The 16,248-nt window shown below is 38.7% G+C and overlaps 1 protein-coding gene across 2 annotated transcripts in view; it reads left to right on the plus strand.

The window, feature by feature from the left end:
* The window catches only part of LOC122145107 (G-protein-signaling modulator 1-like), a 22,134-nt gene extending 7,968 nt beyond the window's left edge, over positions 1-14,166 (plus strand). The window contains exons 2-14 of one of the 2 annotated variants that reach the window (XM_042757188.1): positions 3,043-3,264; positions 3,366-3,501; positions 4,849-4,991; positions 6,012-6,135; positions 6,280-6,395; positions 7,202-7,357; positions 7,449-7,557; positions 7,637-7,784; positions 9,353-9,423; positions 9,854-10,018; positions 13,101-13,257; positions 13,493-13,698; positions 13,866-14,166. In XM_042757188.1, the coding sequence (XP_042613122.1) occupies positions 3,043-3,264; positions 3,366-3,501; positions 4,849-4,991; positions 6,012-6,135; positions 6,280-6,395; positions 7,202-7,357; positions 7,449-7,557; positions 7,637-7,784; positions 9,353-9,423; positions 9,854-10,018; positions 13,101-13,257; positions 13,493-13,698; positions 13,866-14,060 (1,948 nt within the window). In that variant the 3' untranslated portion in view covers positions 14,061-14,166. The remainder of the gene's footprint in view (positions 1-3,042; positions 3,265-3,365; positions 3,502-4,848; positions 4,992-6,011; positions 6,136-6,279; positions 6,396-7,201; positions 7,358-7,448; positions 7,558-7,636; positions 7,785-9,352; positions 9,424-9,853; positions 10,019-13,100; positions 13,258-13,492; positions 13,699-13,865) is intronic. The other variant, XM_042757189.1, reaches the window with a different exon arrangement.
* Positions 14,167-16,248: the final 2,082 nt, after the last annotated feature.

Here is a 16,248-nt window from a genome sequence, read left to right on the forward strand (position 1 = left end):
AATATATATGAAATATATTAATGATACTGTATTTTATTAAAGTATATTATTTAGTATAATATATCATACATTAAATTGAACTAAGCTTAATAATAACTAATGACATTTACTTTGCAACATCAACACTTAATAAACTGAACTGAATTAACACTGAACTGACGTTATCTGAATAATAACACTATTGTCTTCTGTAGAACTGCTTTATAGCTGGAATTGGATTTGTTTCATAATAAATTTTACCACATTAACAAATTATTACTGTGAAGCTGCATTGAAACATGCCCTATATCAGTAAATCAACAATAATGCTCATATTTAGAGTCACTGACCCAAACTATTACACAATAACCTGTGATTGACATGTCAAATCATGTTTGTTGTGGAGAATTGTGTTGGTACTTTACTTTGTCATCAGATGCACCATTTTCACTTAAAGGAGGAATATGAGCTATATTTAGAGAGCAGAAGGTCACTGAGACGCAGGGTCTCTTTTCATACCAGACAGAAAAAACCACTTAGAAACCACCCAAACCAACCCTAGCAACCACATAGTGACACACTGTCTTGGTGATAATTTTTGCAAAGTCAAGCACCACGTATATGATTTCAGAAAATATGAAAATCATGTGGTTTTTCTTCCTTTAAAGTGTTAGTTTAATTGAAGATCCAGAGAGGAAAGAAACAAAGCAGATGTGGACGTGAGCCCATCTAGTGCTCCAGCCAAAATACTTTTCTAACCGCAGCACTGAATAAATCTCGTTCTTGCGCTACAGCAGCCAAGCCAAAAGCACGACTGTTTCAGACATTAATGGAAAAGAAGCAAAACCAGTGAACTGCTTGTCAAAGCATGGCTTTATAATTGCTTTCAGACAGTGAAGCTGTGAGGCTCCTAGAGCGAGATGGAAATATGTTTTGTGTTCAGCTATAATGAGAATGAAGACTGATTGAAGCAAAGCTGAATACCATAGAGTCAAAATCGCTTGTGTTTTGTCTGGATGTGCTTCAGTCTAATTTTTGGGCAAAATCTTGAAACTTGTATAGTGTGAAAGAATATGAAACATCTGAGTTACTCAGCCAAACATGAGTAGTTAAATATTCCAATCAGCTGTTTCTGTTTAGCTCCCTCGTTTAGTCAGTCCCTGTTTCATCCTACTCTTTGGTCTGGTTGATGTATTTTTTCATGTGGATGTGGATTTACTTATGTTATTCCTCCTGGATTATTAAAATGACTTTCTGAGCTACTCAGTATTGTGAGTTTTGTTTGAAACATAGCAGAAGACCAGACAGAAAGTTATTTAGTAGAATTTTTCTTTCTTTTGTTTTATTATTCCCCCCAAATGGATCTACCTGCTGTCCAACTCCTATGCCTTGAGAAGGAACATTGTTCCTTGGAGGTCCACACTTAAAACTTTTTGGATTTGGTGTACCAAACTCATTATCGGGACCTACAGTAGGCACGCCCACCCAGGGAAAATTTTGCTGCTTTCGTGGAGTGGGTGCTGGTGAACAACAATTCGGCATTCACCATCTGCCTCATGGTGGAGGATTTCACCAGCCCCACTCCAAATCCAGAGTCCAAGCCTGCCAGCACAAGATGAAGTGAGTCATCAAGCACCCCGGAGCCCAAACCCAACCTCACATCTGACCAGGTGTGTGAGCCAGAAACATTGCACATCCCTGAGGGAGTTTAAGTGGAATAAGAGGGAATGGAATGGAGCCCCACACACACCCCGCTACTGAGGGTGAGCTATCACTGGCCTCTGAGCCTTTTAATATTCTGGAAGAGTTTGACCCCCTGTTTCTCTCATCAGCTTTGGCCCCTCCAAGCCCTGAATCTCCTCTGTCTCCTGAGTACCCTCCCAGCCTCCTTCTCCCACCTGGTCTTCCAGTATCCACCTGTTTCTCGCCTCTGCTGGCTCCTGTCAGTCCCTCGGCTCATCATCAATCTGTTCCACCCCGTTGTGTGGCTAAACCTCGGGCCTTCCAGTCATCAGCTCCGTCTAGGTGTGAGGATCCCCTGTCTCCACCAGCAGCCTCTGAGCCCTGGACTCTACCATGGCCCTCCGACCCTTCGGCTCTGCTGGGCTCCCAATCCAATCGACGGCTTGGTTAGTCGTCGATTTGCCTCCGCTATGGGATTCCACTCCTCCGGCTTTGCCTCATCCCTCCATCCCTCTGGCTCCATCTAGCTCTTCCTTCCCTTTGGCTCCAGCTGTGGCCTCAGTCGCTCCATCTCCACCATTGTCTTGGTACCCGCCTCTGCCTCAGACGCATGAGCTCTCATCTCTGCCTTGGCTCTCCAGGCCTCCAGTTTCACCCTGGCTCTCCATCTGCTGGCTCCACCTATGTCTCCACCTCCGTCAGCTTGTCTCCCTGGTTCCTCCTCCAAGGCCTCCACCATGACTCCTTCCTCCTGTGACTCCACCACTACTCATTAGTTAATTATTCAATTCAGCTGCTTCTGTTTAGCTCCCTCATTTAGTCGGTGTATATATATATATATATATATGGACATGCATACTTTGGATAAAAGCATCAAATGCATGAATATAATTAGTGTACATGGTGTCAACACAGAATGAATCAGTTTTAAACCAAACAATGACAACAACTTTTGGCTGATGATGACATAATTTGTAGTCCTGGATTCATGATGACACATAGTGCCGCAATGTGAAAGAAAAATCCCTCAAAATATGATGTCATATGCTATTTTTGATGCATGTATGACATAATGGAAACATAATGCAAACCAGCTGGCATTATTATATTGTACAGACCTAATCCTCTGACCATCTGAAAATCTATGTAGCTGTTAGCTTCAACATGATACTTGTTCAATATTCAAAATGTTTAGATTACACACTGTTCTTGTGTAAATCATGCATGTTCATTTGCTTTCTGAGGATTATTAAGATCTTAATAGGTCCAGCCATGTTAGTGTGCAGCCTTTTACCAAACTTGACAACATTATGGCATTTTTTCCTGAGAAAGCCCATCATTTTTTATTGATTATAGGATCTGAATTCTGTGTGTTTGCAGGATGGAGGCATCTTGCCTGGAGTTGGCGCTGGAGGGGGAAAGACTGTGTAAAGCAGGAGATTTTAAAGGCGGTACAGCGTTCTTTGAAGCTGCTGTTCAGGTGGGAACAGAAGATCTCAAGACCCTCAGTGCCATTTACAGCCAGCTGGGCAATGCTTACTTCTACCTGAAGGAGTACGGCAAAGCCCTGGAGTACCATCGGCATGACCTTACGCTTGCTCGGTGAGAACAGTGCATTTGACTGCCATTTATAGTCATCAGTAGATTCAGTTTCATTCAAGTTTATGTTCAATGAAAATAAACAGAGTTGTATTTTAATTCAGGACGATCGGAGACCGGATTGGGGAAGGGAAAGCCAGCGGAAATCTGGGAAACACTCTGAAGGTTTTGGGCCGCTATGATGAAGCAGCTGTGTGCTGTCAGAGGCACCTGGACATTTCTCAAGAACAAGGAGATAAGGTAAGAAAACCTCTGTCAGGAAGTCCTTATTAGACATGACTAGATGAAGAAAGTGATTTGCAGTTTTGTAAACAATGTTCATCATACAGTTAATGTACAGACATGGCGTCTGAGATTATGATGAATGAAAACACTGGTGCTCAAGGTCAATATCACATTTACTGGGGTTATTTTTTATTAATTTATTTTTGTGTGCAAGTACTCTCGCTGAATGGAGACTGAATGTGTTACTGGAGCACACATTGATGGATCTGATAACCAAACAAACCACAAATATGATTTGCAGTTGTATTCTCAGGAAATGCATGAGCTGATAAAAATATCTTGAATGCAATCTAAGTGACTTTGGATAGAAAAATCAGCTAAATGCACAAATGTAAACCTTGGATTCAGGATCGGCTTGACCATGGGGAATACAGGTTATGCAGTGTAATGTAAGCTAGTTTGGAGCAAATTTTTTGAAACCTACTTATAAGTGAATATTTATTGCACTTTAAAATAATATACGCAAGTGCACAATTAAAATACATTAATTGCTATTCAGTGAAAATATATTGTAGTTTAAATTTATATTAAATGCAATTACCTGAATTGTAGAGTGTTTTGATCCACTTAAGCAGGACTATGAAATATGAAATGTCTATGAAATATGGTTAAAGTACTGCTGAATGTACTGACAAACATTTATGATAAATTAAAATATTATTTAATGTCATTTCTATTCAAATTTGTATATCATGTATTGTATCATATTTATAAGTACACATTTGTTTTGTTTAAATAATTTATTATATTTAAATTTTATTATATTATCTTTTTGTTTATTTTAGTTATGTTATTTAAATTTACTTTTCAGTTTTGTGATTTACATGTGCTTCTTTAAAATTATCAAGTGCTTTAAGTGTTTTTTTTAAAAGACAATATAATGATTTAAATATTATGATTTTCTTTGAAGTAAAGCTTTTAATCTGTCGATTACAAAGTGTACTTTTTATATGTGTGCTTTTAGAAACAGTCACGAAAGTGTCTGTCTTTGAATACACAATTTTATTGCATTAATATCTGAAAGTAAAATTTTTAAAAATAAACTACAAGTGCACATTCAGTACAATTAAGCATGCAATGTTATAAAGCAGCGTTTGCAAGCCATTGCACCTCTTTAATGTGATGTATCTCATAATTTTGATCTCATGCTGACTATAAAGTGCTGTCTAGTTAGGTGGCACACTTGGTTTCAGAGCAGAGCCAGTGTGATGTTTCTCAAACGTTTCTGTACTGTTGAGTCTGGTCTGTTGAACTGAAGAATTAAAAAAAGATAAGCGGTGTAAAATCGGCTGTTGTGTGCAGGTCGGTGAGGCCAGGGCTCTGTATAACATGGGGAACGTGTTTCACGCCAAAGGGAAGCAGCAGCTCTGGGGAATCTCGCAGGATCCCGGAGAGCTTCCTCCTGATGTCAGAGACACACTGCAGCGAGCCACGGCCTTCTACGAGTCAGTCCAGCACACACACACACACACACACATAGACAGGAGCAATGGAGAGTTTACTGAAGCATCTGAGCATCATTAGGCAGAATCCACCGAGACCTGTCTGCCCGACTTCAGCGCAGCTCATTAACAGCGACATTTAGCAGATCCTGAAGGTTAAACGGCGCATAAATGAGACGCCGAGAGACCAGAGGTGTCAGACGGAGGACAAACAGCTTCAAACAGTCATTAGTAGCTCCTTCTGTGAGTCTGTTTACTAGGAAAACATGGAAAACACAGCTCACAAATATTTAAGATGAATACTTCAATTGCATATCAGATCTGGATTGCAAAGTTTTTAACATTAACTTAATGTGATGTATGTGTTATATAAGTCATGCATCAATGAAACGTCAGATTTCTGCAAAAAAAAAAAAAAAAAATTCATAGTTAATTATTAACCATTTGCATTTATTTGATGGTATTTAAATAATCAAATTTTCATAACGCATTTATTGATATTGTTTAGAATCAGCAAACACAACAGAAAACAATTACATTTATTCAGGTAAAATTCAGTTAGTATAGGACTGAAACAAATGGGTTTTATTGATGGTTATTGTGCATTTAAAACACATTGAGTTTATTAGTACTATCAACTTATTAGCACAGTTTATTATTTATGTTAATGCACAGGCATTTTATATGCAATTTTAAATTTAGGCCATACTTTAATGTCATTTCTGTTGAAACCTGTATGTCATGTACTTAAAAATATTTGCAATTACACATTCACATTGGAGTTGCAATTTAGTACTTTTTAAAAATACATTTATTTAATTGTAACTGTATAACACACTACATTTACAATCATAATAAAGTACTATACATGCACTTTAGTATGTTAGTCAACATGTCAAAACAAGTGTAGGCTACTTCTTTAAAAGATTATTAAAACATTAAGTAAAATCAATTTTTCTTTGGGGAAAATGAATGTGTTTTTACATGAATAAAGTGAAATGCAGAGAGCCTTGTCTGTTTCAGGATGAATCTGTCTCTGGTGAAGGAGTTGGGAGACCGAGCAGCACAGGGAAGAGCCTTCGGTAACCTTGGCAACACTCATTACCTGCTGGGTAATTTTGTTGAAGCCATCAAGTTCCATAGAGAGGTATGAGCCAAACGCCACTGACCACCAGCTCATTCACTGATCTAGCTGAGTGCTGATGTGAAGTCTCTTCTGCGGCTGAGACAGCAGCTCATTCTAGCAGAGATCTGCGTTTCAGAGTAACACAGTCCCTCCTTGTTTTTCCAGCGTCTCTCCATTGCAAAGGAATTTGGCGACAAGGCCGCCGAGCGCCGAGCATACAGTAACCTAGGCAACGCTCTCATTTTCCTGGGCCAGTTCAATGCAGCCACAGAGTATTACAGGTAACAATGACTACAGCGCCATCTAGAGGATGCATCTTGTACGACCAGCTGTTTATTAAACAAATTTCTTGTTTTGTGAGGAACAAGAAGAAAAACACACACATACAGGCAAACATAAGAACAAAAAACAAAACAAAACACAATTTATTGAAGACATTAATGAAAATTAAAGAGTATACGGATGCGTCATAGTTTACCATCTACGGATTATTTACTGTGTGCTTCTGGCTGTGTGGTACAACTCACAAACAAGGGAGAGATATATAATCAGGTACACCTTGATTTAGACAATTTTTGGCATTTATTTATATGTTAACATGCTCTGTATTTTTCCCCTCATTGAAAACAATTTTACACTAAATAACTGAATAGTAATTTTTGAAAAATATGTCAATCATATGGCTTATCGAGGAGAGGTGTGGTGTTTCTTATTTAGGAAATGATTACTTTTATTTATCGAGGATGCATTGAATTGATCAGACGTGACAGTAAGGACTTTCATAATGTTACAAAAGATCTCTGTTTCGAGCAAATGCTGTTCTTTTGAACTGCTTTCGACATTGATAATAAGAAATGGTTCTTGAGCAGCAAATCAGTGTGATTTTTGAAGGATCAAGTGACACGGAAGACTGGAGTAATGGTGCTGAAAATTTAGCTTTGATCACAATAAATTAAATTTTAACATATATTTACATAGAAAACAGTTATGTTAATTTCTAATAATATTTCAATTTTTTTTACTGTATTTCTGATCAAATAATTGCAGCCTCTGAGTTCTTTCACAGTCGTTTTGCTCTGTTGTTCAGGAAAACTCTGCAGCTCTCTCGGCAGCTGAAGGATCAGGTGATGGAAGCTCAGGCTTGTTTCAGTCTGGGAAACACATACACTCTGCTGCAGGAGTATGAACGTGCCATAGAATATCACCTCAAGCACCTGCTCATCGCTCAGGAGCTTAACGACAGGTGTGAGCCGTGAACACACGCATGCACACACACAGACTCGCTCTCACAGCAGCTCGACTCTGAGCAGTAACGTGTTCTGTGTGTCTGGTAGGGTCGGGGAGGGTCGGGCCTGCTGGAGTTTGGGTAACGCTTACGTGTCATTGGGAAAGCACCGTCAGGCTCTGCATCATGCCCGGAAACACCTGGAAATCTCCAGAGAGGTGAGGCCACACTGATTCTCTGTCCAGCAGTGACAGTCCTGCTTGGTGTGCGTGTAACTGTGTGGTTTGCTTTGCTCAGATCGGAGACAGGAATGGAGAGCTGACGGCCAGGATGAATGTGGAGGAGCTGATGGAGGCTCTAGGGGTGAAGGAGGCGGATCTCTCTCCGTCTGAATCTGAGTTTAAAGTGCAGGGTAACACAGTCTCAGACGAATCATATCTATACAGTATGTTTATCTGCAGATGAAAAGCACAACCTGACACTGACACACAACATTAAACACTTCACCCGTCCTTCAGTATATGGGACAGCAGGGCATGGTCATTATTTACATGCATGTAATAGAAAAAATTAATCAGTTTCAACATTTTACATTTTTGTTGAGTTAAATTCAAAGTACTGAAATTTGAATCTGAAATAAAAATGAATGAAATTAGTATAGATATACTGTATTTTAAATATCAAAAAATATATATCTTAAATCACAAAACACACAGCAACACTATTAAAATGTAAACTAAAATTAAAATGAAACCAAAAAATATTAAAATAAAAATTCAATATATTATTAAAGTTGTCATATGACGTTGCTAAAAAGAACATTATTTTGTGTATTTGGTGTAATGAAATGTTTATGCGGTTTAAGGTTCAAAAAACATTTTTTTTTCACATACTGTACATTCTGAAACGCGTCGTTTTTTACAAAGCTCATCGTTCTGGAAAGTGAGGTGTGCTCTGATCGGCCAGCTATCCAGTGCATTGTGATTGGCCGAATACCTCAAGCGTGTGACGGAAATGTCACACCCCTTACCATACTGTGATGCTGTGCGAGACAAAAACAATAAAACCCATTACAAACGAGGCATTTGTTGCATCCAGTGGGGACATAATTGCTGATTATAATGACTTATACTGTCTTTTTACATGTTGCGTTGCGTATCGCCCTGCGTATCACGCTGCGTAAACATAAAACCATTTGTCTGCATTTGTGATCTGAGAAACGACAAACAACAAGCGCTACTCTACACTGCTCAAAACTTAAGTTTGAATCATCAGTGGCAAATTCTTTAAATATGAAAACATACTTACAGGTTGTGAGTCAGAACAGCCGGCATTTTAGGTTCAGGAAACAGTCCTCCGTTAAGTGCATTCCGCACAGACGAATATTTTGTTTGAACTTTTCTGGAACAGTGTTGTAAATAAAACTTCACCACTGATTTCTAGTTGTGTCCTCTTTTGGAATGCCAAACAAAGTAGTTTCGCTTTCACAATGAAACACACAGCGTCTCCACAACATGGTGGCTGCAGCAGCAACAATACTACAGCGAGAATAAAAGTTAAGCCTTCTTTCTTTGCGTGAACATTTGGGTGGTGTTATGCAAATCTTCCCACACAGTGATGTAGACATGTGGGGGTGTGTTTAAACTAGGTATTTTAGGAGGGCGTGGACGAGTCTTAACTTTTATAAAGAATATCTCACTGGGTTTGAGACTTTAGTCTTTGCAACTTTAGTGATCTTATCTATGCAAGAACAGCTTGTAACACTCAAAAGAGAAAAGAAAACTTAAAATCGCATCATATGACCCCTTTAAAACCTATAATAGTATCTCAATACATAAATAACACTGTGGTGGGGCTAGTTTACACACTATGGTCTTTTCAAAATGGAAATCTGTTCGTTTTTGACATTGATTTAAAAAATATTATTTTAAAACTATGTCCAAAACTATGTCTGCAGTCTGTAAATTGATATTTCATGAATTATCATCAGTATTTGCTTCTTTTCTCCAACAGGAGCCAGACCCAAGTTCATCAAGAAAGCCAGCATGGACAGTGTGGACCTGTGGAAATACAGCTCTGAAAAGGTCACATGCTCAACACCTGAGTGACCAGGATTTTACCATGCAGGACATGAACCTGAATCAAAATCTTCTTTAGCCATTGAACAAAATGCCTGTTAAATAAACCCCAACCCTAAAGTCAACGTCAAATTATGGACTCTCATCCAGGAACATGTCCTTCTCGGTAGAATCACAGTCATGCAGAAACACAGACACATGTTGCTTTAATGCTGCTGTGATGTTGATGTGATGCTCATATGATGCTGTTGTGAGGCTGATGTGATGTTTATGTGATGCTGATGTGATAATGTGATGCTGCTGTGTGTTGTGGGGCTGATGTGATGTTTATGTGATGCTGATATGATGCTGTGTTGTTGTGATGTTAATGTGAGGCTGATGTGATGTTGATGTGATGCTGGATGTGGTGCTGATGTATGCTGCTGTTGTGCTGCAGAATGGAGATGCTCCGGATGTTGATGGTATTTCGAGGAGGTCAAGGAACCAGCTGTCTCAGTCTAGCAGAAGCAAAAGTTACGCAGACAGTCAGTCATCAGATGAGAGACACTGGCTCGACTCACCTGTGGACACTGATGACATCACTGTTCATGTCACACCTCCAGTAAGTATCTATCTGTCTGTCTGTCTGTCTGTCTGTCTGTCTGTCTCTGTCTGTCTGTCTGTCTCTCTGTCTGTCTGTCTCTGTCTGTCTGTCTGTCTCTCTGTCTATCTATCTATCTATCTATCTATCTATCTATATCTATCTATCTATATCTATCTATCTATCTATCGTCTGTCTGTTTTTTTTTTTTTTTTTTTTTTTTTTCTATCTATCTATCTATCTATCTCATTTCAAAACCTAAGCTGTGTGTGTGTGTATATATATATATATATATATATATATATCTATATATATATATATATATATATATATATATATATATATATATATATATATATATATATATATATAGCTTAAATTTTGAATGTTGCTAGTGCAGCAGTGTTTTAATAAGATGAATAGTTTTTTTTTTTGCTGACAGTCATAGAGTGTAAGTGTGCAGACGTGTCCGTCTGCAGGGCTTTAATTCAATCTATGTTTTAAAGTGCTTCACTAAAGGTTCCACTTGATAGCCATGGCTCTCTGTGTTCCTCTGTTAATCAATACACACCAGCTGCGTGGCTGCTAATGCATCTGTGTGCATGTGACTTTCCCAGAGGACGGGGAATATATGAAAGTATGTCTCAGTGTGCATCATTTCCTGCTGCTGACGCCTGTTCAAGACTATCATCTTATATTACACTGTGACATTATTTTACCAGGTTATTTGAACGCAAAAAGTATTTTTACATTATAGTAGCATTTGTAGTAAACAATCTATTTGATACTGTTTTAGCTGCTTGGTTCTTTTATTTGATCTTAATTGCAGCTTATTCAACACATTTACAATACAAAAGCAGTAATTTTGCATAGAGGCTTCACACATGATTGCCATTATTTTAGGATCATTTTTAGCTGAGTTTAGGTTCATTGTTGACATGGTAATGCAAATAAAGACCCCAGTACTCGACCTTCGACATGCACAGTGTCAGTGGGTGTTTTAGGGTTTATGCGCGTGACCAAAGGCTGTAACACCGGGGTCAGGGGTTGCTATGGAAACCGTGATGGTGTTATTTGGACAAAGACCTTTCATGGTCCATTCACTCGCTCTCTCTCCCCGTATCTCACCCTCCGTGTAACTGAATTATTGAAGTAAATGCATGAGCAGCAGTGAGAGCTGAACAGAGACAGACGAGCAGTCAAGGGAAGGTGTAGCAGAGACCCTACGCTGATGGATGACAGACATACAGGCTGAAGTATGTGAGGTTTTGCTGTGCATGACTTTGTATTTGCATATATTTGTATGTGATGTTGGGTTTTAACAGTCTGCGGTCTTTCAGGGTGTGTTTAAATACTTTGTTTAACAGTCTCTGTTCATTATTGACCCTAAAATCCATCCTCCCTCCCCCAACCATCCCATAATCAGAGCAAAATTAATGAGTTGTTTTCCCACAGTCAGACACAAAGATGGACAGAGAGAGAAAGATAGGACGTACACTGTTGGAAAAGAGCGAGACGTGTCTGTGATTGGACATAAGTATTCATATTTAGTCACACGATGATAGTGATCTGCTGGCTTTATACCTGACTGTGATTTGGTCTTGTGTCACTCGATGAGTTGGGATGTGATGATTAGGTTTTCTCCTGATTTGTGATTGTCTAACAGTGGTTAAATGTTATTAGTATGCATGCTGATACAGGACAGCGGTTGTTACGGTGGAAAGTGCCGTCAAATGGGCCTGGTTTTTTGAAGTGTTGTTGGACAGGGCTGGGTCGCTTTGCATGCTCATTTCACACTGCTATTGACTGATTCCAGATCACTGAAACAAACACCAGCTTATGTGCCACTGGTTTTAAGGTGACTTTTGTATCAGGATGACCGAGATGTGTTAAAAGGCATTTTGATTTTTAGTTCTGAATCTTTCAAGACCTTTTATGTATTTGAGTGTTTTGGTCTTGGTTTCTGTACCCTGCTGTAGAGAATGTTTTAGTGTGTGTGTATCTGACCACTGAAAGGTCATCGTGACACACACACACACACACACACACACACACACACACACACACACACACACACACACACACACACACACACACACACACACACACACACACACACACACACACACACACAGAGCTGTTGAGATGTAGATTAGAGCTCACATGAGCGTTCACTTATGTCAGGGCAGATATACCAACACATGACCAGATAATTACTATATTATATAAATTACTATTATATAAAAAACAGAAAAGGAAAAACATTTCATGCTAGGAATAGAATAGAATTAATAGAATTGGGTCCATTTCTCATTACTATAAGGTGAAAAAAGAAGCTTATATATTGTTTAAATAATAGTATTTATAAGTTTTTTTTTTTATCATACATCACATTCTTTAAATTTATGGTAATTTAGAAAATTACTGTAATTTTATAGTATACAAAATATCTAATTCCAAAAAACAAAATTGAAGAACATTCCCCCATTTTCATTACTTAAATGTGAAAAAAATATTATATATTATTTAAATAATAGTAGAGTATCTAGATTGTGGCTACAGTATATTTATTATGTGTGATAGTATTTTTAAATTTGTGGTAATTTTAGAAAAATTGTATTACAGTAATTTTATAGTATGCAAATTAAAGATTAATTACAAAATCAAAGCAAACATCAAAAGTAGAACATCTGGATGCATTAAATTAAAGAGACTTATATAACGTAAATAATGTCACAATGCAAGAAAAAAAGAAACCTTAAAAGCTTTTTTATGCTTTTATTTTATTATTATTATTATTATTTTTTAGATCTTTTGATTCACATACTGTATATTATTTCTTCCACTTTTACTCCATGATGTTGTTGTTTTTCTGTATCATAAACACAACTTTCACCCATGCTACATTTAGACTGTAGTGCAATGAGATTTAGGCTCTATCCATTCAGAATCTAATGGCTGTATGTAATGTGACGGATGAAAGTAGCATAATTATCTTTGAAACGTGCACACTGATGTCATACTGTGCATGTAACTGGTCTGATTACAGCTGATCGTGTAATGGTGAGCGATGAGTTGATGTTTTGATGTGTGTTTTCTGCAGAAACTGGCTCATGACGCGTCAGATGAGGACTGCTTCTTTGACCTGTTGAGTAAGTTTCAGAGCAGCCGTATGGATGACCAGCGCTGTCAGCTGGACGAGCCACCCAATGGAGAGAATGCTGAAGGAGCAGATCCAAACCCACTCAATGACATGATCGGTCAGTCACACACCGCCTCTCTGACGCTCAAGAGATCTCACTGTTCCTTAAAGGAAGAGATAACACAACTATACTAAAATTACAACACCACCCCCCCCCCCATCAAATTATAATTTGCTTGAAAAACAGTTTAGTCAGGACCACTCTTGTCCAAAGATCTGACAGAGCTTATCATCAGCGTGAAATGATCACAGGTTAAAATCATAAAGCATGAGTTGTTTGTGCTGTTTCTCAGATGCCAGTCTGCTGACGTCTCCTCAAACGGAAGAGCTCTTCGATTTGATCGCCAGCTCTCAGAGCCGCCGTCTGGACGATCAGAGGGTTAACGTCAGTAACCTGCCCGGACTCAGAATCACCCACAATAACCTGGGCCACCTGGTTGGAGAGAGCGACCCGCAGGAGCCCAGCGATGACTTCTTCAACATGCTCATCAAATGCCAGGTGAGCCGTAGAACCTTCAGTAATCAGTGAAATCTGTGAAAGAAATACATTGAGACTAAATGTGTCTGGGGTGTTTTAACTCACACCCCAGTTTGTATTTGTGTCAGATAAAAACAGCTGTCTTCTACAGCCTGGTGAACTGACTGGTTCTCTTTGCATATGTTTAGTCGTCCAGGATAGATGACCAGCGCTGCTCTCCTCCTGAAGGGGGTCCGCGGGCACCAACCGTCCCAGATGAGGATTTCTTCAGCCTAATCCAGAGAGTTCAGGCCAAGCGAATGGACGAGCAGCGTGTGCATCTCCCGTCTGACGAACAAGAGTCTGATGAGGACGAGAGAGAACCAGGGGCCGCAGACTCCTGAGAAAAACCGGTGCCAAATAGCACACTCAACGAGGACTGAATGAGAAAGGACATTTGATGGGGAGTGTTTTAGACTGACTCTTTCATGAGATGAAGAAATGTGCACAAAAGAGACGCAAGTGAGACATGATGAACACAAGTGCCATCTCAGTATACGGTGCAGATTTATGCCTCCTGTGCTTTACAGCCAATGATCCATGATGTTTAATAGAGATTGACTGGAGGAACTGATACTTGGGACGCAACTCTCTGGGTGAATTCACATTTGCAAACACTGCCTGCACTGTTTCAGCACCTGATTAACAAAAGAAATGTCACAAATCAGGTGCAAACACTGTAAAAAGTAGTTTGGTATTCTGTTTTTTAGCAAAATATCTAAACAGCAGGAGAGCTGATGTACTTTACTCTTTAAAATGTCTGGATCTGAAAGAACAGCCAATTAAAACCACCTTTTCCATTTGATGCATTTAGCAGACACTTCATAACCAGAGTGACTTATGGTACAACAAAGGAAAAAAAAGCAAACACTTTACATTATCTACATATTAAAGTAATAATTCACCCAGATAGGAAAATTTGCTGTTGTTTTACTCATTCTCAGGCCAACCAAGATGTAGATGACTTTTTCTTGAGAAGAACAGTAAAGATGTTTAGCTGAAACCATGGTGATTCATAAAATTAAATTTAGCGACTACCCATCTTTGAAAATAAAAAAGCATATCAGGATGAATCAAATATATACCCGTGGCTGATGATATTTTGAGGTCTTATGAACCAAAACAATTGGTCTGTGCAAGAAACTAAACATTATAATATTATTACCTGTAATCCAGAGCCTCAGACAATCCGTTTGCAGCTCGAGCAGCACAGATCTACAAGTTATTCAATCACAACTCATTTTTCAGATGCCTGACAGTCAGCCAAAATAGCAGCGTATCTGATCCTATGACGAATGCACTCATTTAGCGCTCCAGTTACTCCAGCATCCACCGAACTCAGGAAACGAGTTGAATAAAGGGGCCAAATGAAAGGTTTTGTATTGTTTATTATGGTTTATGTAAAAAGGTGAGCTGATGAAGACTAGTGTACTCACTTTGTATGCTTAGACATGTAAAAACATCCCACGTTATACATCACTGCATATGTTACATCATTGCATGATTATGTAAACAAACTGGTGAATTGGTCATTTTGAATTGGTCTCAAAGAACCAGTTCGCAGAAAAGAATCAGATTGAGGCTCCGGATTACATGTAATAATGTTGTAAGTAATGTTCAGTTTGGATTTTTTCACTTCATAAGACCTCGATATATTGTCGGAAGCCACAGGTATTAATGCTGTTTTTGACTCTCAAAGTGACGGTAGTCATTGACTTGCACTTAATGAATCATCATAGTTTCAGTTAAAAACCTTCTTTACTGTTCTGCTCAAGAAATAAAGTCCCCTACATCTTGCATGGCCTGAGGGTTAGTACATTAATATTACATTTTCCCGTTTGGGTGAACTATCCCTTTAAGCTCCACTGATGGTCTGCTTTGTCCAGGCAGTAGTAGAGCAGTGTTAATTGTATCGAACAAATGCTGCTGACCTTTGAATCTGGTGGATTCTATAATAAGCCTCATATCAGCACCAGGTTAAATTGTGTGTGTGATGTGGTGCTAGTGAATTTGCCCTGTTGTTTCCCGTGCCAGACTTTCTGATCAAGCTTCTCATTGTCATGTGTTTCTCGTCTACTGCCTTAATTAGACCTGCAGACTCTGATTGTATTCTTTGATATTTGTGTTTTCTGAGCTTGTCAGCAGTATTTGGTCCGTGTCCATTGACAGTATTCCCAATGTCGTGCAGCTGCCACTGTATCTTTCACCTTCTTAATCGCAAGTGCATTTTGGTTTGGCTTTAATCATTTAGCTGCTGACAGCACTGTAAAAAAAAATTAAGACATTTGGGCTGCTTTACATTCCTCTTTGTTTCTTCTGAATTGAAGATGCTGTTGTAACTCCACAGATGTATTTATTGAAAGTGTTGAGAAATCTGTAAAAACAAGCAAACAAAAATAGAGACTGTGAAAAGACTTTTTAAGTGTTGTTAATTGTGGGAAAGTATGTGAATGTGCATAAAAGCTCATTTAAGTTTGCACTTTCATGCTTCACAGTGCTTTGACTGAATTGACCGAAACAGCTTTTAGTTTC

This window comes from Cyprinus carpio, chromosome A5 (genome assembly GCF_018340385.1).
Source record: "Cyprinus carpio isolate SPL01 chromosome A5, ASM1834038v1, whole genome shotgun sequence".
Lineage (NCBI taxonomy): Eukaryota > Metazoa > Chordata > Actinopteri > Cypriniformes > Cyprinidae > Cyprinus > Cyprinus carpio.